At 44.8% G+C, this 25,548-nt stretch overlaps 1 protein-coding gene across 2 annotated transcripts; it reads left to right on the top strand.

Moving 5' to 3' along the window:
• Positions 1 to 674: 674 nt before the first annotated feature.
• Positions 675 to 25,548, top strand: LOC126263948 (uncharacterized). 2 transcript variants are annotated; one of them, XM_049960956.1, is made up of 4 exons: positions 675 to 939; positions 19,808 to 19,996; positions 21,624 to 21,716; positions 24,186 to 25,548. In XM_049960956.1, exons 1-4 carry the CDS (start codon positions 819 to 821, stop codon positions 24,572 to 24,574), a joined length of 792 nt encoding a protein of 263 aa, XP_049816913.1. In that variant the 5' UTR covers positions 675 to 818; the 3' UTR covers positions 24,575 to 25,548. The 2 variants fall into 2 exon arrangements, with proteins under 2 accessions (XP_049816913.1, XP_049816914.1); XM_049960957.1 differs by lacking the exon at positions 19,808 to 19,996.

Below are 25,548 nucleotides of genomic sequence, written 5' to 3'. Positions count from 1 at the left end.
TGACGTATTCCAATCTCTGTCTTCCTCTACAGTTTTTGCCCTCTACAGCTCCCATGGAAGTCATTCCCTCATGTCTTAGCAGATGTCCTATCATCCTGTCCCTTCTCCTTATCAGTGTTTTCCACATATTCCTTTCCTCTCCGATTCTGCGTAGAATCTCCTCATTCTTTACCTTATCAGTCCACCTAATTTTCAACATTCGTCTATAACCATTTTACCCAATCGAATAGCTGCCACAGCAATGAAAATTCGTGCACGTCCTAAGGATCACTGGATTGTAACTCTGAACAACACAGGCACGGGCACATCGTACGACATCGTAAGAGTGAACATAGAGATCGGGAGGCCAAGTTTTACGGAGCAGCCAGGTGTCGTGCGCGTGGGGATCCTATTGGAGAAGAGATCGTAAGAATCAGCGTAAAAATCGAGACACCTCGATACGACGCAGCCAGATGTTTGGCGCGTGGGGACGTCTGAAAGACGAGACGAAGTCCATGGCTGTGCAGACGTTCTCGAGATGTGATGCAAGCGGCCGCCTTTACCGCTAACCACTCCTTCTGGGTACCGACCGGCAGATAAGCGACGCTGCCGGCACGGCGCGGCGCGGCGGCGCGGACGCTGCCTGCCTCTGCCCCGTGACGTCACGCGGCTCTGTATATATCCGGCGGCGCTGCGGTCGGCGCGCCAGACAGCGCTTGCTGAGTCACAGAGACGGTCAGTGTGTGCGGTGAGAGTCGAGTGCGAGCCGGCGGTCTTCTGCAGAGTACATACGACAGCACATCGCAGCATACGGCGGTACCGCGACGCGCCACGGAACCATGACGTCGACGCCGCGAGAGGGCCGCCCCTGGAGCTGGCGGCAGCTGGTGTTCTTCCTGCTGGTGGTCGTCACGCCGCTTATGTTCTCCGCAGCCCTCGCCACACCCGTTCAGCCCGACGGTGAGTTCTTGTTTACCGCTGCGTCCCTGAGCTGTCTCTCGCAGCCGGCGTTCAGCGCACGTTCGCCGCTATGCTCTAAGCTTTTCAACGAGGTGTTTAGAGGTTTCCCCGGGAAATAAACCAACGTAGAGACGAGTAAACCGAGAGAGTGACACAGATTTTGTGCTCCTCCATCGCGGTTAGTGCGGTGGTCACCAAAGTTATCTGTTTTGTTTCGTTCTGAATGGTGATGGAACTGATACCAGTGGGTGACCTGAAGGATTTCTATGAGTTCACGTCAGTGTGATTCTTCTAAGAGACTCGACGTTGTATCTAACAATGTGTTTAGAGGTAAAGGTGGTGCTATGATCGATTCACACTCGTCAGATACGAAAAGTAAACAGTGAAAAACTGAAGTTTTGTTACGCGGTGACCCAGACGCCGGTTCGAATTCAGGTTCGGCACAGTTTTTATTTCTCATCAATAACCCGTTTCATTATAATTTGTCTGCGAATGAATGTAGCAGAATATGGAGCGATTTGTTGTCAGTCTAGTGTATGACTCTTCCAATTTCACCCGTACCATTTCAGTGTCGACCCAAATGCCATCCTACCCAAAAAAAAATAAAAAAAAAAAAAAAAAAAAAAAAAAAAAAGAGGAAACTGTTCCTTGACTAGACTACTAATTTACTCACAAACTGGTTTTCGCCTGTTTAGGCGATCATTAGATCCCGTAAGACCTGAATAGACCAATATACCTGCAAAACCTTAAGGAATTCCTTCTTTTTGTTATTATTGCCATATTGTTCCACGAACGGGTATAGAATTCAGTCAATGAAATAAATGTCTGGTAAACCTTGAAATCGGGACAAGAATGACAAACCAATGATTTTTTGTTGTCACTGGACGGTCTGTTAGAAACACAAGGGTAGTTGAGCTGTATTATCGTTTCCTATAAAACTATTCTTTCGGAAAAAGTAGCCACTCATGCGCATGATTCCAGTGAATGCCATCGAAACTTCAGCATATAGTTCAAGTATTTTCCGAAACAAAAATTAAATCGATACATTCTATTCATGATAGTTTTACATGCTACATGTCAGCTGTAGCAACCATACTGGTATTACAGCAGTTAATTCGATCTGATTTTCGGCGACTTCATATCGGGTACCGCAGGAGGCCAATGGAGAGTTAGGTGATTGAATTCACGCACTGTTTATTCTAGACTTCGCTCCGTCAACATCGGATCGTCTGCTGTCCTAACTCACTGACGTTAAAAGTGAGCAGGGCTCTGTTATGTGACCGGAATAGCCGAATGGCTGGCGCTGCCAAGCTCGGTGTTGGCGAGAGAAGTTAGAGCTCTTTTCTATCACAAATTTAGCATACGCTAGTAAACAGTTAAGTGTCCTGTCACTTCTTTTTATGCAAAATTGTTTCGATCTGCTTCAGCAACAGGAGCACAGCTGTGAGTAATGGATTTCATTGCAACTACTGTTAATAGTTCTTTTAATAGTCCAGAGATTCAGCAACAGTTGTTTGTAAATAGGTTATTGCAACTGTGTGTCAATCCCAGGACCAATCAATAGCTGAACGACTGCATGTCTTTGCCACTGTTAAAACTTAAAGTAAAACTTAAAGTACAATGAAATTTTTTTCCTGTCCGTTAGTCGGAGTAAAATACAAAGATCGAAAACAAATGAACTAATTTTCCTAGGGAAATTGAGTAATAGCGTCTTACACAAATGGATTCTGTGGGGATGTTGAAAAATTCGTAGAATCAAATAAAGCGTCTAGTGTGAGCAGTAAGTGAGACTATGAAGTAGCTACAGAAGGGCAAAACAAGGTTTCCTTTACTTACTTAACAGCACACTTGCACGCAGAATACCTATTCTTGTTAAGATACCGTGAACATGAACTGCAAAGGAAAAGGGATACCTGGCAAAATATAGCAATTAAAATAGATTTCAGTATATTTATTCCACGTAATGCGGTTTTCAGTGGCTTGTTGGCGTTGTTTAACTTTGATAACTGAACCCTTTTGCAGTGACTTTGGACGGGAACACTTAATCGCGGTTTTTAGTAGTATCACGCCCATTCAGTGTCCGAGAAATGGTGTCAGTCACCCACTGGCCTCAGTCCTTCTGTATACTCGGGAATGCAAATTAATTACAAATACTTTGACCTTAGAACTAATGGAACACGAAATATATTGGATACGACCTCATTAACTAATTATTGCTATCAGTGATTTCTGAATGTTTCGGTATAGGTAATAACACAAATAATTTGTCTTGTAGGCTGATCTTTGGCTGACCTAAAAACATATACCACAGAAAGCTGCTGTGGAAATTATTATTCCTAAGAGTTTAAATTGTTACTAACAGGCATCAGATATCTAGCTACAACACGAAATTTCTTCTCTAGTTTCTTGGCTAGGCATGTTTCGGAATTTCTGAACAGTCATGGTTTGGTACAATAGCTTTCTCTCTCTCTTAAAACAGGTCAAAGTATTAAAGGAAGAGTCGCTCCTAAGGACAGCCTCTTATTTGGCAGGAACTGACTGTTTTAACTAAATGACGTATAGCTGTTGTGCCAAAATCTGAGTTTTTTTCAGAAATACTTGAAAGCTGTGAATCAGTACCTCCTTAAAATGTTTCGAAATAGTCTCAGCAACAGCTGCCTCAAAGTTAAATATAAATAAAAAGATCATGGTTTTCCTTAAATGTCTAAAAGCTATGGCCACTAACTACTCAAATTGTTTTTGATTTTTAACTATTTAAAAAAGTGAGCTATATATTCTCAGATTCGTTCGGATCTCACTGTCTGGGGTAGGAAACAGATCGCAAGTGTTCCGACAGCACGGCAAAAGATCTTAACGATAATACACTGCATTGACAAGCTGGAGACATATCGATTTCCCGGAATCGAAAGCGACCGTATACTGATCGTTTTCTCGACCCCGTAAATGAGTCAAGCCGCTTGGGAGAAACGTATCGGAAGGGCATTCCGTGGAAAATTCGCGCGGCGGGCGAGCCCCCCGGCGGTGGCGAGCTGCGACCGTCCGCCGGGCAAGGTTGTCCGTGACGCAGGCGCTGCTCCGATCAGCTGCTGCCGCCTATTTGCGGAGTTTGATCTCTGGCGCGCTGGCTGCGCCCCCGCCATCTGCGGGCTCCGGTTACCGGCCGCTGCCGCTCTCTCGCTTCATTTGTCACCCGCCTGCTGCTAGGTGGCAGACGATTTGCGGAGGCACAACTGCCACTTGGCCGTAGTCAAGTGAAGCGCCATCTTTCAAGGATTTTGGTCATGTCTTGGCAATAAAATTTATGAATAACAAAAATAAAGTAATTAACATGACAATCAATTACGTAGAGCTGTAGTCTGATAAGGATGGGATAGGTAGTCGGCCGTGGCCTTATGGTAGGAACGATCCCAGCAGTTGCCTGAAGTATTTTAGGGAAACCTCTAAAAATCAAAATAAGGTTGGCACGATGCAGATGGGTTAGTGCTACAGTGTTCTTTCATTTCACACCCCCAGTCACTGAACGCAGTACAAACACTCTGCACACATTGTTTTATAATGTTAACACTACAACCTGTCAGGCGACGCCAGGACCACAGCCGTCGCTATTTGGATTCCATCTTCTCATTTGCTAGCGTGAAAAAGCGAGTCAACATCCCTCTATAATGTGTGAGATATTGAGGTCAGGAAGAGGATGATGTGTTAGTACTATTCACTGCAGAGCTCTGAGAGTACGTTTTTCGAAGTAAGAGAAAAGCAATATCTACCCAGGGACCGCACTCCGATTGAAGCTGTGGAAGTGTCATCCGATGTAATTATGTTCTCTAATACGAATAGTGTAGCTTCCTATATCGTTAAATTAACATACTCCTATTAAAGTGCTAACAAGCGTGATGGCACAGTGGTAACACAACTGAATAGTATTCGGGAGGAACAATGTTGAAATCTCCATCCGGCCAGAGAGATTTAATTGTCCCGTGATTTCTGTAAATCGCGTAATCAAAATGCTGGAATAGTTCCTCTGGAAGGAGACACATCCGATTTTCTTCTCCACTCTTTCCGATTACTAACTTGGGTTCCGTTCATAAAGAGCTTGTCGATGGGACGTTAACCCCTAATATTCCTTGATCTGCCACTTGCTTCGCGACGGATTCCTTGGCTAAAAAGTTCTCGGTAAACTTGCTGCCTCAGAGTCGGATAAAATCCGTTGCTTTCTATGATTATATAAGTCATAGTCGTCAAGTGATATGTCTGATGACGATGACAGACGTGGACATCGAGAGCTTCGGATGTTGTCTGAATTTGAAGTGGCAAGTTCACCGATAACTTTTATCCAAATAATCCTTTGTTCAAACGTGCCACGTGAGTAACAGAACATCCGTTAGCACATTACTTCCATCAGTGAACACTCATAAAAATTGTTTAATGATATTACCAGTTTCAACTGACTATTCATTATCAGTACCCATGAACATTTCTTTGTCGATATTTGCGTCAAAACATGCCAGTTGACGACTTACGGCTCCTACTAGAGTGCCGTCCATAGTGACTACTCAATAATGTATCTGGACACTAAACTGGTATCCTCGTTGGCTTAGTAGGCAAATTTCAGGTAGAAAGAGAGAATGCCTAGAATACACTGCTAAGTCAAAGTTTTGAGTTGAGGCGTGGTCCGATATTTCAGTTTGAAATATGTGACCAGCTTGCTATTCAGCACACAGCATCAATTTCTAACCAGGGTTTAAGAATTTTAATAGCCGGATCTTTTCACGTTATTATATTTTTTAAATCATGCATTTTCAGCTCGAAATAACATATAAGCCAGATGACAGGTGTCATATATTCAAATGTGAAGTATTTACAGCAGCTTCATCATTCTACAAGGCACAAAGTTTTCGCTCACTTCCATTACTTCTAACAGTATTTTTGTTCTATAAAAAGCTTGAGCTGTAATTCGCATGTCTTTCGTGATAAGATGTGGTGATGAATCATGAACATGCTGAAATGACATTCCAAGTGAGATGGATCTGAATGCTGTTCTCGTAGGAGACTATCAGTTTGTTACAGTTCCTTGGTACAGTAGTACGCTAATAAGAAACAGTGTCCTACAAGTGCAGTCCTCGATATGAGTGTGTGTGTGTGTGTGTGTGTGTGTGTGTGTGTGTGTGTGTTTCACGGACATCGCTATATGCTAATTGATACTGTGAAACTACGTGATATGTTAGATTTTACTGTCGCAGTGACACCAAAACTGGTTATCAAGTTCGGTTGGAAGATACAAGCGAGCAGCGAAGGGGAAGACTCGTAAAGATCGATTTTTGTGGACACATCACGAATCAGTTTCGTTAAGGAGTAGCGCACTGCAATATTCCACTCCGAATCAGTTCCTGTAAGCTTCACTTTGGACTCGATTCGAGTGCTCTTCCAGGTCTCGCACTACGATTTCCTTCTCCGAACACGGCTGGAGTACAGCAGGTAGGCAGTCCGGACAAGTGCCGGCCGTGTGCGCATGCGCAGACCTTCCTTTCTGGATGCGTCCGGCGCCCCGCGAAGAGCAGCGACGCCTTCAGATGGCATCGGCGGGCGTGTCGTGTGTGGTCCTTTTGTCATCCGGTGCGCAGCGACTGACTGGCGGCCCGCCAGCTGAGGGTGGGTGTGTTCTGGCAGGGCGCACGCCGCTCGACTCCGCAATGGGCGTGCACAGGCAGCCGACCCAAGGCCGCCTCGGCCAGGATACGTAGGCGGACGCATTACATACACAAAGGTCCGGCGCCACGGTTTTACTTTCACCCCGTACTGTGGTGCGCCCACGACTCTTACGCCGGTCGCATGTATATTCACGTACTACTAAGTTGCCGGGAAAATACGCAAAAGATCCTATTGCAAGAGTACAGTTCTTCCCTAGATTTCTACTAAGTGAAACGTGTTTCTTCCATTCTTTGAGCCTAGTTAGTTATCTTCTTGTAATATCTCCATCGAAGATAATGTAATAAATTAAACGTCATATAATGCATGCCCCACAAAATTTCATAAACGATTCAAGAGTTAAATACGAGATTTTCCCATAAATACTATTACATATTGTTCTTCATTGTTACTGATATTTTTACCGAGAGAGGTGGCGCAATAATTAAGACACTTTACTTCTATTTATTTGGAAGAAATAGAGCTCAAGTAATTCCCGGCCTACAATATTTCGACTTTCGGGATTTTCCAAAATCACTTAAAGCGAATGTCGAACTTTTTTGTTAGGCTGAGGCGCATTCTATGTCTGATCCTTACCCAGTCTGAGTCGGATTTTCCATGCCCCTGAGAGTTTGCTGAAGTATAATCTTCATACTGATCTTTTTACCGATTACTCAGACGAAGGATATCAATTGATGACTTGAACAGACATAATTACAGCACCTGCAAACGAACGTCGTAATAGTACGTGACGAAAATATCCATGGAAACCTTTTTGGAATACTCGTAAAGGATATAGCGCTTTTTGAGGTAATACTATGTAGCTATGCTGAGGGAATTAGATTAGGAAATGAGACACTTAAAGTTAAAGGAGTTTTGCTATTTGGGGAGCAAAATAATTGATGGTGATGAAAGTAGAGAGGATATAAAATGTAGACTGGCAATGGCATTGAAAGCGTTTCTGAAGAAGAGAAATTAGTTAACAGCGAATATAGATTTAAGTGTCAGGAAGTCCTTTCTGAAAGTATTTGTATGGAGTGTGGCCATGTATGGGAGTGAAACATGGACGATAAATAGTTTGGACATGAAGAGAATAGAAGCTTTCGAAATGTGGTGCTACAGAAGAACGCTGAACATTAGATGGGTAGATCACATAACTAATGAGGAGGTATTGAATAGAATTGGGGAGAACAGGAGTTTGTGGCACAACTTGACTAGAAGAAGGGATCGGTTGGTAGGATATGTTCTGTGGCATGAAGGAATCACCAATTTAGTATTGGATGGCAGCGTGGAGGGTAAAAATCGTAGAGGGAGACAAAGAGATGAATACACTAAACAGATTCAGAAGGGTGTAGGCTGCAGTACGTACTGGGAGATGAAGAAGCTTGCACAGGAGAGAGTAGCATGGAGAGCTGCATCAAACCAGTCTCAGGACTGAAGACCACAACAACAACAACAACAACAACAACAACAACAACATATTTGTGAATTCTACATCTGGATTTTGTCATGACGCAAACAGTGGGGAACAATCAAAGTCTACTGGCGATGGAACAAGGGTGGCGAAACGTAGTTGGGAGGAATGTACCTTGCGTTATCTGCCAATACATTTATAAGTATCATAAAGAGCAGTACTAATCCTAAAATTACCTGACCAAATCTTGAACTCGGACATTCGACTTTTGCAGGTGAAATTCTTGCCGACAGAGTTAAGATGGCACGCCTTAAGAGCCTTAACTCAACCACTATTTTTTTTTCTTTTCAAAATGTACAGAATTCCTCCTACGTGTCTCGAAGGTATAGCACTATCAGGAGAAAGAGTGTCACGAAGAATGGCTAAATTAGAACGAACGGCTTTTTACTACAATTTCTGTCTTCTTGTAGCGGTCTTTAAAGCCCCTTCGTTTAAGGCAGGCCGGCCGAGTGGCCGAGCGGTTCTAGGCGCTTCAGTCTGGAATCGCGCGACCGCTACGGTCGCAGGTTCGAATCCTGCCTCGGGCATTGATGTGTGTGATGTCCTTAGGTTAGTTAGGTTTAAGTAGTTTTAAATTCTAGGTGACTGATGACCTCAGATGTTAGGTCCCAGCCATTTGAACCATTTTGTTTAAGGCAGTGCCTGTGGAAGGTACAGCTTTGGCATGTGCGACATTACGTAACTATTGGTTGTTCTCACAGTTTACTGAGAAGTTGCTGATGCTTGCGTTGCAGTAGGAGACAAACGATACCTAAGTACGGTCGGAAATAGATATGGCGTTGCGCCGCTTTTCTTGATTCAAGATGTCCGTTTACAAAATGCGGTGCGAGAGCAGTTGTCGAGCTGTTACAGTGGACAGCAGAGTGGTGAGGCAGGACAGAACAGGAAGGCCGGTGCAGCTGCGAGAGCCCCGGGTTGTCCCGCGGCAGCCGGAAGTGCTCCAGATCTGTGCTGCACCGAGCGGTGCGGCGCGCTGTGCCGTGTTTTATGGAGCACGCGGTGCCCGCCAAGCCGCCACGGCCGACGGGTTTCCGTTAGGCGCTCAAGGCCTGTAGGCAGCTTGCGAACGGGGCTCGCCGTGTTAGGGTTCCGTAGTCCGTATTAACTCGTGCGGCAGGCCGCGCTGGCGCGGGGTAGCTCGCACTCCAGTGCGGCTTTCAGAGGAGCGACCGTCCACCAGCGATGGAGTCTGTCAGGGAGCGGGATAAGCCTATTAATTCCGAGAGCAGACAAGTCAGACCTGTATACACAGTAAGTAGGTGTCGGACTATACAGAGAGTCGTGGGATACCTCCTAATGTCGTGTGGGACCTTTCATTTGCACGGCGTAGTTCAGCAACTAGACGTAACACGGACTCAACAAGTTGTTGGAAGTCCCCTGAAGAAATATTGAGCCACGCTGCCTCTATAACCATTCACAATTGCGTAACTGTCGTCAGTCCAGGTTTTGTGCACGAACTGATCTCTCGATTATGTCCCGTAAATGTTCGATGGGATTCATCTCGGGCGATGAGAATGGCCAAATCTTTCGGTCGAACTGTCCAATCGCTAACAGTTGTGGCCCAGTGACATGGTGGATAGTCATCCATAAAAGTTTCATTCTTTCTGTCTGTGGGCCTTGTTCGGCTGACGCGAGGTAGGCAGTGTTATTACGGATTTGGCAGTGTTAGTTGCAGAGGGTGGACGGATGCCCTTCCTGCCGCCACCGCGAACCCCTTGGGATGTAAGTAGTGTACCCCAGCTGTCTGCGTCTAGTGTAGAGCGAACGTTTTCAAATGTCTGAGCGTCATGGAACTGAGGCGGAACGTGGGGTTCAAAATGGCTCTGAGCACTATGGGACTTAACATCTGTGGTCATAAGTCTCCTAGAACTTAGAGCTACTTAAACCTAACTAACCTAAGGACATCACACCACCCAGTCATCACGAGGCAGAGAAAATCCCTGACCCCTCCGGGAATCGAACCCGGGCGTGGGAAGCGAGAACGCTAACGCACGACCACGAGCTGCGGACGCGGGATTTGGAAAACCGCCTAAAAACCACGTCCAGGCTGGCCGGCATACCGACCCTCGTCGTTAGTCCGACGAGCGGATTCGGTCCGGAGCCGGCGCGCCTACCCGAGTCCAGGAAGCAGCGCATTAGCGCTCTCGGCTACTCTGGCGGTTATCCATAAAAATTTCACTGTTGTATGGTAACATGACGTCCATGGACGATTGTAAACGGTCTTTAAGTCACAGAACATCCAGAAGACCCAGCCGATTCTAGGTAAACACAGCCCACGCCTTTATGGAACCACCACCAGCTTCCGCAGTGAATTGGGTCTATGCCTTTGTGGGCTCTGCGCCACACTCGAAACCTATCTTCAGCTCTTGCCAACTGAAATCAGGACTCATCTGACCAGGTCACGGTTTTCCAATCGTCTAGGTTTCAACCCGTACGGTCACGAGCTTGTCTGTTAACACTGACAACTCTACGCGAACGCCGCTGTTCTCGGTCGTAAAGCGTAGGCCGTCGGCGTTGTCCGTGGTGAGAGGTAATGCCCGAAATTTGGTATTCTCAGCAGTCTCTTCACATATTTCTTAACGTTTTCTGAAATGGAATGTCCTATGATTCCCGTCGTTCGGCCATAATCACGTCGGACAGCCTTTCACATGAATGAACTGAGTACAGATGATAGCTCCGCCAATGCACTGTCTTCTTGTATTTTGTGTACGCGATGCTACCACCATCTGCATATGGGCATATCGCTGTCCCACGACTTTTGTTACCTCAGTGTATGGATGCATAACACGAAAACATCTTTTCATATTAAAACATTGCCCTCTAGGCCACAATCGGCAGAATCGGGACAGACTAACCACCGTGTTATCCTTTGCCAGTCGCGTTATTTGGACGCAATATACAGGGGTGGATGTCAGAGCACCTCTCTCCCAGCTGTTGTCGGGTTAGGAAATCTGATGCCGCCGCCACTCGGTCAAGCAGTTCCACAACTGGCATTACTCGTCCCCGTCACACCAAGGAAAAATCCCTGACAGTACCGGGAATCGAGCCCGGGTCCTCCACTAGTCTGTCAGCCTTGATGAAAACTCAGCTACGGAAGCAGACTGTTTTACATCAGCTGAAAATTGTGTTTTTAGTGGTATGTTCATGGCTGTTGTTGTGGAGAAACAAGCCACCTACTCGCTGACTCTTTTATACAAAAGCAATTTCCAAATGAAGGAACGCTTATTTATTGGTGCTTACATGTCGTCATGTAGGCGAACTTGTGCATGGACTCTTTCCGAAAGGAGTCATTTCAGAAATAGCACAAAGGAAAGAATTATATGTCTGGATGTTTCTAATTAAAAATGCAGTTTAAAGTTTTTGCCACAGCCACGAATACGCAGAAGGCAACATGCCATCTTACCACGTTCAGTAGAGTCGCACTACTTATTGTGTTATGCCGTTTTTAAGGAGCCATGTGTTGCCTTTAACATTTACGGCATACTAGTCTCCGAATGCCAGTTTCCAGCTCAGTTTATCGTGGACAGATTTCTAAGTTCTGGAACTGTGAATTCTCAACCTTGGTGTTCGTATTTAGTAAGTAAATTTGTTTCGAACGGTTTCTTTATCATTATATAATCACAGTGAAACGCAATCGCTTTGTACAGATTCGTAAAGGGACGAGTTATTTTATTCTCAGGAATAATCAAGTATAACGTCGTACTTCGTGGATGAGCAAATATTTCCTAGCATTTTATGTGTTTTATAGTTTTATATGACAAAAAATGATTTAAGAACTACGTGGTGCTACTTACGCCCATTGTGTTTGATAATTCTAAGAATACAGGTCGGGATAGCTAGCTCCAGGTGTACTGAAATTAATCGTTTTGTAAGTACATGATTAACACTAATAACTATCCCGTCAGGAAGCACTCTTGCTCGTAGAACTATTAAAAAAGTTGAATACCTCAGTAATTTCGATGGCCTTCAATTCTTACTATGGAAACATCTGTTTTTCGGCCATCAGCTATACCCACCTTGCCGAGACTTCGAGGATACGGCACGAGCAAGAATTCCAGTTCTTACTGTGCGACAGCAGAGACTGGTCGCCTTAGCAACAGCTCCGTCCACGTGAGCTCTGCCTGGCCTCGGGGACGCATAGCTACAGCAAGGCCGGCTCAATTTGTGGCCGATTGAATCTTGACAGTTTCGCCCCGTGTCAACTACAGTCTCCTGCTAGCTCAATATTGATACAATCTGTCAGGTCATCTCCGCATATCGAGCAACACAGGAGAAATTCTCGTGTCAGTATACGCGAAAGTGAGTGAGTGAGTGAGTGAGTGAGTGAGTGAGAGAGTGAGAGATATGACACAGCAGGAGACTGCGACAGCATATAACAAGAGAAATATTCCAGGTGAAGAGCGAGCCACGTGAGAGTGAATGCATTATCATGATTACGACTTAGTGGAAGGTTACGTCATTAATTTGAGGTGTATATCTGGTGGTGACCGTTGTAATTATACGTTAGCTGTTTCGTCCTATAAATGTCCTACCATTGTCAGAATTTCAGCGTAACTGAACCAGGCAGCGAATGTTACCCTGCAAGTTTTGAGATCCATCCAAAGCTTCTTTTCCTGTCCAACGACAGATAACTGAAATGACCTTAAGTTCCAGGAGTCAGAGGTATTGCGCGCAGCGAATGTAGGACCTTCTACGCAGTAATTATTTATCCCGTTCCGTCTTTCTTAACTCCAGCCGCAAAGACCTGTTTGTCGCACAAGCTGGCCGTATGTAGGAAAGCGAGAGAGCTTGTTTGAACAGAGATGTACCTGTCCGTTGGGCAGATAACGCTTATTTGCTCGGCCGTATTTTAACCCATTCCCCGCACCCACTGTTATCAAGCTATGCCGTCTAACCGAATCCTGGTCGGTAGTACACGCCCAGAGGACGACAGTACATCTTCTGTGTAAAAGCAGACAGGGAAAGGATAGTGGTAATTTCTGGAAAAAGAGGAGATACTCCTACACGATTCTAGAGTGTACCAATTCTTCCTTTGTCTTCCGTAGCGTTTACCTGGTAAACCGTCTAATACGGGGTCCACTTTCTTCAGGATTTGAAAGATTTCATTTTATTAATATCGTGGCTGGATGCCTTCCCTGACGCCAGCCGTCAAGGTAACCTAAGGAAGCGAGGTAAGTCGTGTGCGCCATCTGTATACCTATAAATCTTCCGGCTCCGTGTTACCTCCCTGCCTAGCAAGCGAGCACGCTGGGCATTGCGCTATACGAGCAAGTTCTAGAATATACCAATAATACGTTTGAAAAACTGCACTCATGAACTTCACATACACTGAATATTGTCCTATTGATTTTGGATAATCCAGAGAAAGATGCGTAATTTCAATACGCTGTGTATTTCTGCTCGAACGTAATAGCAGTTCACAAACAGTTTTTTTTTTCTGGAACTGTAGTTAACTTGGTTTACTCACCAGACTCTTATCGGTGATTCAGTCGTAACTATAAACTGCAGTGGCTGTTAGATAAGCGGTGGAGTACCCATGAGCAACGCCTCTCTCCCTAGTCCTCCACTCTTCTTGTGGTTCTTTTATGCATCTAATGTACCATTCACAAGGCTGTGTTAATGACCCATGTGTCACTGTGGGTTCAATTTTTCTACGGTAAACTAGCGCTAAATGTTATATAAAGTAAAATAGTACTTGACAGCTTGTCTTTGTGAACGGTTCATTTCACTCTATGCAAATGCCTCATCGCTAGCATAATACGAGCAATCGACAGACTGAAAACCTGCATCTCCTAGTTAGTGCAGTCATCTTTAGGCGTAACATCCTTTGCAGCCGTAAACAAATATTTCTCAAGTTTCCTCTTCTATTCGGCCTTGGAGCCGCATAACTGCCTGTAATTTGTATCCTAGTGGTGCGTCAAGCAGTGTGTGGTGCTGCAAAAAGACTTAAGAGTGATTATTTAACATTATAGGAATGTAAAAATATGGGCCTGCATCCAGCCCTCGGTGTTAATGAAGATGTTACGTTATTGACGATCTCACCTTTAAGTAAAATGCAGTAAAATGGACACATTGCAAAAAACGTATATTTAATCTTCCATTGCTCAGATAGAGCTTTGTGTTAACGTTTATTTAACGTAGTTTAAAATCAGCAGCAGAAATGTGACTTCTGATAGTAAAGGGGAATGAAATCTGCGCTGCTGGGCTAGAAGAATATTTTGAGACAGCACGTCGGCCCCTTCCGTGGTTCCCAAATTAACATCGCTCTGCGCCTGGTAAACACATGCCTCTGGTTCCTTCTTTCTCACTTGCGTCCACTGCGTGCCAACACGTCCACCAGGCGTTGTACACCCTGCTCCCCTACAAGCACATCAGCCATAAACTCTGACCATTAAATCTAGCCAGCTGGGTGAAAAATTGTGTTGGTTAGGAAGGATCCGTACAGTTTTTGATTGTTGCCTCCCTAGCAGCTCTCTCATTCTTTTTGAAGGAACTTCGTTTGACAGAGTCATGAACTTAGACATTATTTGGAATACAACTTTCTTCCTAAGTGACACAGTCGCTTCCGCACGTCTACAGCAGGAGCTTTTATTGCTAGGAAGTTCTCAGTGGACATTGCGGAAAGATTTTATATCAGATGAGTCAGTAAATCGCGCTTGTCCTGCAAGGCATGATACCCGTGGTAAAACTTAGGACGATTTTGTAACGCACGGACCACGTGATTCGTCTTCTAAACTGCACTACTGTTGAAACCTGTCTTCTGGCTGTTACATCAGTGACTTGTTATACTGACGTCAGACTTCACCTGTTCAACGATAAGGCTTTCGAAGAAGGACGTTAGTTACTGACTCTGTAATCACTTGCTCGAGCACACAGCTTACGTAGTCTGTTGAAGGACAAATAAGAAAAGGAGTACTAAATCAGTACGGACTACGGTCGGGGAGAGAACGTTTCGATGACTTTTCCTGAGCAACTGCCTTTGAAATGGCTTAGGAGAAGATACTGATACGCCGATAAGACGTTAACCCTAGCAATCAACTTTTGCGCTGCATTGATGGATTTGAATATACAGACTTTAGATAGCTTCTTACAGGACAATTCCATTTTCCACCCCGGTTCTTAACGAATCACTGTTATTTACACCACGAAAAAAAAAATGGCTCTGAGTATTATGGGACTTAACTTCTGAGGTCATCAGTCCCCTAGAACTTAGAACTACTTAAACCTTACTAACCTACGGACATCACACACATCCATGCCTGATGCAGGATTCGAACCTGCGACCGTAGCGGTCGCGCGGTTCCAGACTAGCACCTAGAACCGCTCGGCCACTCAGGCCGGCTTACACCACGAACAGCTAAATTACGTCGTTAGCCATTTCCAAATACTCACTCATATACTCTTAAATAATCAACTGATCACCGTGTCAATAACAGTGATTTTACAGAAACAGAGTCTAAAGTGGAATTGCCTTAAATAAATCTTTGGCCGTGGCACCTGAAACAAGAAAAGAGTCTGAATCTTGCACGCACGAAGACAATCTCAAATGCCATCAAATATTTCAAGTCTATAATATATTAATCATGTTCTTGCTGCTGTTTGCAATTCGTTCTTCGACCTACAGATGACCGTTGCGCTTGCACAATCGTCGGCCTGGAAAAGTCTTGCTCTTCTTGTTAGTTACACTTTCGATGCGTCCCAACTGCTTACGTAGAAACTGAAGTTCATTTGTTTTAAGACTTCTTTCAGCCCTTTCGTATTTGATCTACTTATTTCTCGTAGACAACAGTTTAGTTCGGAGACATTCTAGTTGTATGATGCCTTTCGTTTTCTGCTACCCAGTTGCAACTCAAACCGTTAACATTTGGTTGTAAAGGACGCAGCGTCCCCATCTCTGTTGGCGCTTGTTGGAGCACCGGCTGGTTCATTTGGATTCCCGCCACCTCGCAGCCTGCTTACTTCACTCTGGCAGCTCGTCTCTAGTATTTCTGGGTTTTAGTTATGCAAAAGCTGACCAACTGGTGGCCTGAAACTATATTGTGCCGTTCTTGCAGCCACCGCTGCCTAGAAAGAAAGACTGTTCTCTCGGGACGGCAGAATGAGGTGCGGATTAACCTAAGCCATGCGCCATTGTTTGCGCCTTAAGAGCTCAGATGCGACGCTCGAATGACACTAAAATTAGAGTTGTTTGCGTGCAAATAATGGAGTGATAATAGTCGCGAGATGATGCGGCTTAAGTGGGGCGTTTCGACATCGACGGACGTGTGCCAGGCTGTTTTCGAGAGCGTACGTGACATTCTGCTGCCTTCGAGGCGTCGCCGTGGTGTTGGGTGTCGCGCAGTGGGCGTGGTCATTCGTGGCGAAGCCTGTGTGCCGGACTAGAGTGAACACAAAACAGTCCTCGGTTTGAAGAGAGTTAGCTGATGCTTCCCATCAAGAGAGTTTGTGAATATGTAATGAACCAATCCGTTTACAGCCTTAAACTTACTGAGAAAACTGAATAACCCACTGGGTGACTGTCTGGCCGGAATTATTTTCTTGTGAAACTTTTTTCCACATTTACATGTCATAAACCTTTCTATCTACTTTCCTATCATTAACGCCCTCTACATTCCTATATTTTCCTGAATCAAAATTTTTTGGGGGTCTAGTCTGCCTTTACTTTTTCTGTGCACTGATTTGATGCCTTTTTTCTGCCATCGTTCAAATTATTCAAGGAATAGCATTATTATTATTTCCATATTTAGTTGGACTTCGGTTTGCACCTAAAATTGTGCCACATGAATGCAAACAACTTTTATTCATGATCATTTAACTGTCAGTTTTCATGGATAACGTATAAAAAGAAGGAAAAAAGAGGAGCCAAAACCGCTTCATCTTCAAGTTGTTATGGTAGTACTTATGACTTGACTTTTCTCACCTCTTCTTCCCTGTAAGTTTTCGTCAATTATCTAGTACGCTAGTCATTTTTTATTGCCAACGGCCTTGCCGCAGTGGTAACACCGATTCCTGCCTGATCACCCAAAGTTAAGCGCTGTCGGGCTGGGCTAGCACTTGGATGGGTGACCATCCGGTCTGCCGAGTGCTGTTGGCAAGCGGGGTCCACTCAGCCCTTGTGAGGCAAACTGAGTAGCTACTTGACTGAGAAGTAGCGGCTCCGGTATCGGAAACTGGCATACGGCCGGGAGAGCGGTGTGCTGACCACATGCCCCTCCATATCCGCATCCAGTGACGACCGTGGGCTGAGGATGACACGGCGGCAGGCCTTCATGGCCTGTTCGGGAGGAGTTAGTCATTTTTTATTACTTTCAACAACTTTCCCGAAACTTCGGCAAAACTGTTTCTATACGGCACGATGCAGTCGGTTCACCGTATGTTGCGAGTTACAGCATTCAACGAAGAACTGAACTGGCACTTCATTTCGCAGGCGATGCTGTTACCGCCTAATTTATTCATGCACGAACTGAAATAATGGTAGCTTAAGTTCTGGTTTGCGAAACTTACTATCTGCCTCCGTGTCGCTCAGTGAGTAGCCCTGCAACCCATAACGCGGAGGCAGGTAAGCCAAATTGTACGGAAATGAACCTCTACGTTGGAGTGTAAGCTTCGCTGGCTCGTAGCCGTAGTTGTCAAAAATTTTATTGTAAGTTCCACGTTTGTGTCAGCCTAAAACGGCGAGCCAACGACGATTTTTAAGGAATAGGTAACTGACACGAAGAGTTCGACTTGCATGTTGCCATCTGACAGCAGAACGTTGGTGCATCATGGACGTAAAATAGTAGTGCTAACACGCATTATTTCAAATTGTGTGATCAGGAGAGCTGCACAGGTTCCATTTTTAGCGCTTAGTGACACTAGTCAGACTGACTACTGACTGTTGACTCTACTCGTCTTTGTATACGCTCCAAGATCCCTCTTAAATAGGTGTGATATGGATCTCTCACTTGAGCCTTTCTTTCAGTTTAAGGTATACAACTGTTTCTGAAGCATTCTCTGCAGTAGACAGACAACAATTTTCCGTTTCTCTATCATTAAATAGAATCTTGCCATTTTCTTGATCTACAATTGGTGAGTTAGCTATATGAATGCCCTATTCGCATTTACAACTTATTTTCTGGGCGAAGATGCAGAACGGACACGAATGCAAGAGACAGTCCCAGTGTTTATTCCTTCGCAGATTGTGGGAGCTGTCCCGCTTCCCACACGCAGAATACTGTCCCTCGCCACAGGACCTTCCTGGCCCGCGCTGTCGCCAGTAACCCGGTTCTCAGAGGGCCACAAGGGCCCACCGACAACCACTGTCTGATTTCATAAACCCGTGATTCCTCCGACGATTCTGTGTCACGGACATATTGCGAGACCAGTCGTACCGGCAGCCTGCGTTGAGCCGTGTATCCTTCCCTTGGCGCGCTAGGAAAGTGTTGTTCGTTCTGTGCAAGGCGTAAACGATAATTGTTCACATCGTACGAGAGTGCTGTACAGAAACTCGAGGTTAACAATTTTATACAGGCTACTTGTCGTCAAACATGTATGAAAAGTACCTTAAATGGGCCTACAAAAACCACCTAAGTTCAGCGCATGCGTGTCGCGCGAGATTTTGATATCTCGATCTCTACGCTTAAACTGTTAGTCTCAGATAACAAAGATGAATATAATATTTTCTGTTTCATTTCATTCTGGGACGCATTTTAGCCAGAGGCCGTAGTTTTACAGTATTTCAAGAAAAACTTACAAAATTTTGAGGTATATTCCCGAGAAGAAAGATCACAGGTGGCCCTGTAGCCCATAAATTTGTTAGTCTTGACTTTCTCTATACAACTGTGGTACGTTGTAAACAGTTTACCGTTTACGGCCTGTATAAAATTTCCGCTCTGTTTCTGTCGTTAAGTTCGTTAGCAGCGTAGCCATGGCGACCTTGCTCTTTAATGCTACAACAATTAATGTTGAACACTATCTGCGATATCATTCCAACATCATTTCTCGCATACACTGAACAAGTACTAGGCTGTCATATTACAAGTATGTAAGATATCCCAGTTTTCTTCAAATATTTAGCGCCCCGCTAGCCTGTGATATCAGCCCTCTACACTCGTGTGTTCTGTTCTGGTGATACGCTCGTGTTGTTGTATAATTTCTGTTTATCGAATAAACTGCTGGCAGAAGTGAACATAGGTGTTAATTCGTATCTGACAGGGACTGAAATGCGATGCTGGTACATTATTTTGAACAGGTTCACTGTCTGTAAACGTAATCTTAATAGCTCATGACCGAGTAACTCCGAAGATTTTCTGATAGTTGCTGTAGTATGATCTGTCTACAGAGCCCTATGTTTGAGTATAGTGAGAAATATCATTAATCAGATATTACGTTAACTTTAAAACGGTCCGCTTGCGTCTTCCCGCAAATACGCTGGACTGGTTTCTTCACAGATAGCAGGGAGGGAAAATAAGCTGACAACATTTCCACGAGGGCCGCGCATAGAAAAAAAATTGTCGCGTCCAAATTAACGTTTGAGGGTGACGACTGCTTTTACTAACACACTGCATAGCTTATTGCTTCGCTGTGCTAAGGCATGTTACTAACATTCAAAACTGCGCACGCACGTTCAGTTTTAGCCGCAAGTTGTTATTTCTTAATTATTCTTTTTCCTCTTGAAGCAGTCTGTCTAAATCGCACGTAAATTAGTTTCTGATGGTATTTCATTCTCTGTAGGGGAATCGGAAGCCGAGAAGGACGCTGATCCCATTCTACAATATCTCAAGAGATACATTTCAAAAATGGGATACATATTCGGTGAAGATACTTCCGCAAATTTGTTGCCGTTTTCAACATCGACACTCGATGACGGGGAGGAGGATACTGATTTAGCACCAGAGCGTGCGGAGATGACCAGGCACAGAGGTATATCAACAAGAATAGTGTAAAACGTAAAAGAACTTTGTATTTGTGCCTAACAAAACTAAAATTGTTTGTGCGTTTTTGACGATATAATCCTATATTAACAAGTTTTATTGTTGACTAACCAGCGATGTACCTTCCTAACAATTGGCTCTGTAACTCTTTTCCTTAAAACAATACTTCCCAAAGAAAAATACTAATTCCTTACCTTAGGTTTCAAGCGTACCGTTACTAGTAGTTCCATTAACATCTTAGACTTATAGACCTGCATTGCCTCATTCTTCCTTCCACTTCCTCCGTCAGTTTTTCTTCCTTCCTTTTTGCACCTTTATTGTCCTATTTCTCTTCTCGCTTCTCTCCTTCTCATTTTTGTCCTTCAGAAAAATAACGTGACAAGTAACAGTTCAATTTGTAGGATTTTAATATTTAACATGATATAATGTAAGTAACAGCTATAACTAAACAAATTGAAGTAAACATCTAAGTTATTTAAGTTACATGGAAGTGTTAACCTTCTATTTACATTTTTTGCATTAGATTTAATTACTCTGTTACGAGACTGTATGCATGGCGACAGTTAAGAGAAGATGAAATTAAAATATCTCCTTAAGACTGGTACACGTTCAGATTTACAAAATTCATGTTCTCTCTTACTGTGAATATGTTTCGGTATGTAGTGACGCATTCAGTGTGCTTTGCCTTACAGAGTTGTAGAAATGTGAGGAACAAACTTCACGTAAATAAATAAATAAATAAATAAATAAATAATTCGCAGCCCGCATCTCGTGGTCGTGCGGTAGCGTTCTCGCTTCCCACGCCCGGGTTCCCGGGTTCGATTCCCATCGGGGTCAGGGATTTTCTCTGCCTCGTGATGGCTGGGTGTTGTGTTATGTCCTTAGGTTAGTTAGGTTTAAGTAGTTCTAAGTTCTAGGGGACTGATGACCATAGATGTTAAGTCCCATAGTGCTCAGAGCCATTTGAACCATTTGAATAATTCGCAAAATGGCACCACATATACCTCCAATGAATGCGCAATTTTAAATGCGTTGAGGAATACGTTTCAAAGGTTTGTCTTGTGCGGAAGAACCATATACTGTGTTTCCCTCGTGGTCTGCTGAGAGAACCAGACTGAAACGGGAGTTGGGCCAAGAGACAGTGTGCTGAGATTAATATGTTTGACATTGTTAAACTGCAATACAGCAACATACGTGTAGCTGCGTTTTGGCTGTAGGAAGATACAAAAGGCTTGATTGAATCTTCAATACTAATTCCAGTTATCTGAAAAGAACTCAGGAAATGTTATACCGAAAAGCAGCTTTTACGGTTTATTGAGACATTATCCTTTACTCAGAGATAAAAAATGGCGGAATCTATAAAAGGACTCATGCTACTCACATATTATTACGATAAGTTTTTGACATTGTTTCCTGGGTGTATTCCTTTCTAATACGTTACGGAGGTTTCGATCACTATTTTAAAGAGCCAAGCCCTGGTATCGTGTATGTAATGCACAAAGTAGCTTCCGCAATCTAATTTCTCGAAAAACACCTGTGCTGTCCCGCACTAGCTTTTAAAGTCAAACGCAGAAAGTTTTGTATAGCTTCTTATGGTACCTTTTCTTGTGTTGCAGAGGACGAAGAGTTCGCCCCAATAGAAAGGATATTCTGGGGGGAGAGAGAGGATGAAACGAAGACGTCAACAACGCCGAAGTCGCCGTCCTCAGGTACGGAATAACTAACTACGTTAGAAGATAACTAAGCTAATGTGTTATCAAAGATTATCAAAGCCTGCCCCCCCCTCCCCCCCCCCCCCTCTCTCTCTCTCTCTCTCTCTCTCTCTCTCTCTCTCTCTCTCTCTCTCTCTCTCTCACATATATATATATAATGTCGGCGATCAGAAAGTTTCTGTTCTAAGGGGGTCCAGTCAGGATCGGTATGCCAATCAGACAAAATCGCCTTAAGCAATAGGACAATCGTCCCACCGATACACCAGGTTGAAGAACCCATTTGGTAAAGCACCGTGACCTGCTGCCTGAAGTAGTTCCTAAGTGCCTGCTGCACATGATTGCCTTTTTCTAAGGGACCAAAGGCGTGTTGGGGAGAAATCAGGTCTGTAGGGTGGGTGCTGGCGTGTCTCCCACGCAAGTTGTCGTAACTTCAGCGTTACGACGTCTGCAAGTATAGGGGTGTGTGTTTCGTGAAGCAGCAGCGCACCTTTCCACAACGATGATTTTCGACAGATTTTCTGCCCATGCACAGTTTTCAATCTCCGATGGATGTCCCCTGCAGCAGGTTATAAAAGAATAACAGCTCCATGGTTCTGTTTGGACGCATTTGGTAATGTCGACATAATTCGTTTCCATATTTACTGCATGCACGTCAGAAAGGCACGAAAATCACACTAATCCCGTGCCTGCATTTCAGTACTTATATATCTGCATCGGAGTCATGCTACATTGCATATGCGTAGCAGCAATGACCTCAAACAGAAAATTTTTAATCGTCGTTTTATATACAGGGTGAAATACGAATAAGTGAAGATTTTTTTTGTACGTGGTACCTTCTTCTTCCACTTTAGTCTTCAGAAACGTCACGAACTTTTCGGCCTGATGTTCCCTGCAGTGTCGTATTGCACTACTAACAAGGGGAAGGCCTCAGGCACGACCAACCGATTCGGCTCGGATTTGGCAGGTCTCTTGTACTCAACCTAAAACGAAGGAATCTAAGATATTATGGGTCAAAACCCACGCAATTTTGAGAAAATCACCCCTAAAGGTTATGACGAGCAATCGACTCAAAATTGGAGGGATCGATAGATAATTGTAAATAGAGCATTTTTCATCATCAGGTATGGGGGTCCGCAAACGCAAACTTTTCCACAAATCGAGGAAAGAAACTTTTACAACTGCCTCTTCTGTACCTACATGGTAAACTCTTTTCACCGACAGCACCGATAGCGCAACGGACGAGGTAAGTTGCTGGGAATCGGAAAACCCGGGTTCGAATCTCAAAGAAAGCTAGCGGATGTCATTCCTTTCGCTTGTATTTTTCCATATCTCAATTGATAGGGATAGGAGGTTTAATAAGGCAAGTAAATCAATAAGGAATGATGATAATAATAAGGTAGGCAAACTAATTTCCCGAACGCCGTGAGTTATTAAAGTATGAAACTTTCAAGCCTTGTCACATGAAAACAACTCCGAGTAAGAGTGCTGCAAATTCCTCACGAGGGACCGCAGATAGCCAACCGCGCGACGCTTCTTTACAGCGAGGCACGGGACAGAATGCACGCGGGGAGAGTTATGTTGTCCCGGTTGCCTATTCGTCATATTGTAGTTGTGAACCTGGAAGAGTGAAGGTGTCCAGCATGAACCTTATAGAAGTCGATCGGAAAGAGTTGTTTTCCGTCATCAGGCTGCCGCGAATCTCGCGGATACATGTAGTGATTTTTCCGTAGTTACAGCGCCGAATGAAATACGTTTTGTGAATGAATACAGTTTCTTCGAGATTCGAACCCGGGTTCTCCGATTCTCAGGCAGTTACCTTGGCCGTTGGGCTATCGGTGCAGGCGACCATGTGGGTACAGAAGGGACAGTTGTAAAAGACCTCGATTTCTGAAAAAGTATAAGTTTTCGGGTCCCACACCTGATGGTGAAAAATGCTCTATTTACAATTATCCTCGATTCCTCGTCATTATCTTTATGGATGATTTTCTAAAAAACGCGGGGTTGTTGACCCAAATTAGATTCCTTCGTTTTAGGTTGTATACAAGCGACCTGTCAAATTTGAGCCGAATCGATTGGCCGTGTCTGAGGCCTTCCCCTTGTAAGTTGACAACGCCTGTCAGTGTAGATTACTCGTTTCGCATCCATGTGCTCACACTTCAACGCCTGATCACTTGACCTGCTACCCAGTGGAAAATAAGCATTAATGTATTCCTCTTGTCATATGTGCTTCGAGGTGCTAACCAACCCACAAACATATGACTCATGATGGCTATTGTTATTAGTCTGGAAATCACGTAAATATCGATGTAATGTTGTCCAGTACACCGTCCCCAGTCAGGAGTAGAAAGATCTGCAATTATAACCGTTGCATCGTGTATATTTCTTCAGCTTCAAGCATTCCCCTTAGGCAGTAGACCTACTGTGAGTAAACTTGTGTACTTAGATAGAACTTCTCTCTTCTTGCAGACGGTAACGACAAGCCGAAGCAGCTGGACCCGTGGTCGCTAGTGTGGTACATCGGATCGTTCGGCGGTCTGGTGGCGTTCTTCCTGGCGGTGAGCTGCAGCGAGTGCTGCTGCCACAAACCGGGGGGCAGCCAGGCTGCGGGCGCCGCCGGGGGTGCGGGGGCGGGCCTGGACGAGCCCCCGAGGCTGCCCGCCGTGGCTGAAGGGCCGCCGCCCCCGCCCTACAGCATGTTCGCGCCGCCGCCCTACGACTCGCTGTGCTACGGCGTCACCGACGAGAAGGACAAGCTGGAGGTGTTCGTGGTGCCGGTGCCCGTGCACAGTGCGGGCGTCTCGCCGCAGTCCGCCCACACCCTCAGTTACAGCCAGAGCCACAGCCAGCCACCGTAATGCCGCCCCCGCAGGGCGCGGCCAACGCCCTCCAGACAGCTCGAGCCTGCAGCCGAGTCCGCTGCACTAGAGTGCCTTCCCAGTCTGCGGAACCCGTTACCGGTTGTGATTCCCAGTGAGTAACAGGCGGCTGCGCGGTGGGCCGCTGGAGTCGGGTCATCACGGCCGACGCTATCCACGTGCGTTCACCACCAGCTGCTGTGTCTACACTGTCGATGACTGTACAGATACTGGAGTATTGTTAATTTCTCATAAGCACCCGGGTCGGTGCAGACACACAACGAAGTATCTCATCGAGGATGAAATGAGAAGTTGCATTTTTTGTTTCTTCATTAAATGGCGCATTTTCACGTGCCTTATTCGTGAGTTTCCTAACTCTCACCGATACTTTTTTTTTTTATGAAGGTTGTGTTGTCACTGGAGACGATCTCCAGGTTTCTCATAGTGTGTGTGTATAGTAAGTACCACAACTGAAGAAAAATATTTGTAAAAATAAAAAAAACAAAGACTGAAATGTTCTTCGAAGGGCTTCAGTGCTTCGAGCTTCAACGAAAGTGCCTTTTGTTTCGCTCTGAAATGTACAGTGAAACTGGTCTGGCGCACAGTGTACGAGAAAGACGTGTGCTCCCTTTGCAATCGGCGTGCTGCGCCGAGCGCTTGGAATGGAGAGGCGTTCCACTTCGAACTCAGGGGATTTCTCGCGGTGTGCAGTAGACTGAGCCAGACCAGTGCGTGCCACGGTGGTGTCAGTATTACTCCATGCGTGACCGGGGTTCGGTTCCCGGAGAGCGCAACCACTGCCTGACTGATTCGCGTCCTGTGTACGTACGAGCGGACGTGTACGCATTCCCAGTGAGCCTTAGGCTAGACATGCTAGTCCCACAATATACGTATTTTGTACTACGCTCTTTTGTACCTGCCTATTTATTTATTTGAATACTATTTATATTTATTAAATACAATTTTTATGAAAA

Source organism: Schistocerca nitens, chromosome 1 (genome assembly GCF_023898315.1).
Source record: "Schistocerca nitens isolate TAMUIC-IGC-003100 chromosome 1, iqSchNite1.1, whole genome shotgun sequence".
NCBI classification, from domain to species: domain Eukaryota; kingdom Metazoa; phylum Arthropoda; class Insecta; order Orthoptera; family Acrididae; genus Schistocerca; species Schistocerca nitens.
The sequence above is the reverse complement of the archived record's forward strand: the minus strand, read 5'-3'. Positions and strand labels throughout refer to the sequence as shown.

Excerpts from the sequence above, each read along its gene's own strand:
- LOC126263948 (XM_049960956.1), top strand. The coding sequence starts at position 819 with ATGACGTCGACGCCGCGAGAGGGCCGCCCCTGGAGCTGGCGGCAGCTG. Across the intron at positions 940-19,807 it reads CACACCCGTTCAGCCCGACG|GGGAATCGGAAGCCGAGAAG; the intron begins GTGAGTTCTTGT and ends CATTCTCTGTAG. Across the intron at positions 19,997-21,623 it reads GGAGATGACCAGGCACAGAG|AGGACGAAGAGTTCGCCCCA; the intron begins GTATATCAACAA and ends CTTGTGTTGCAG.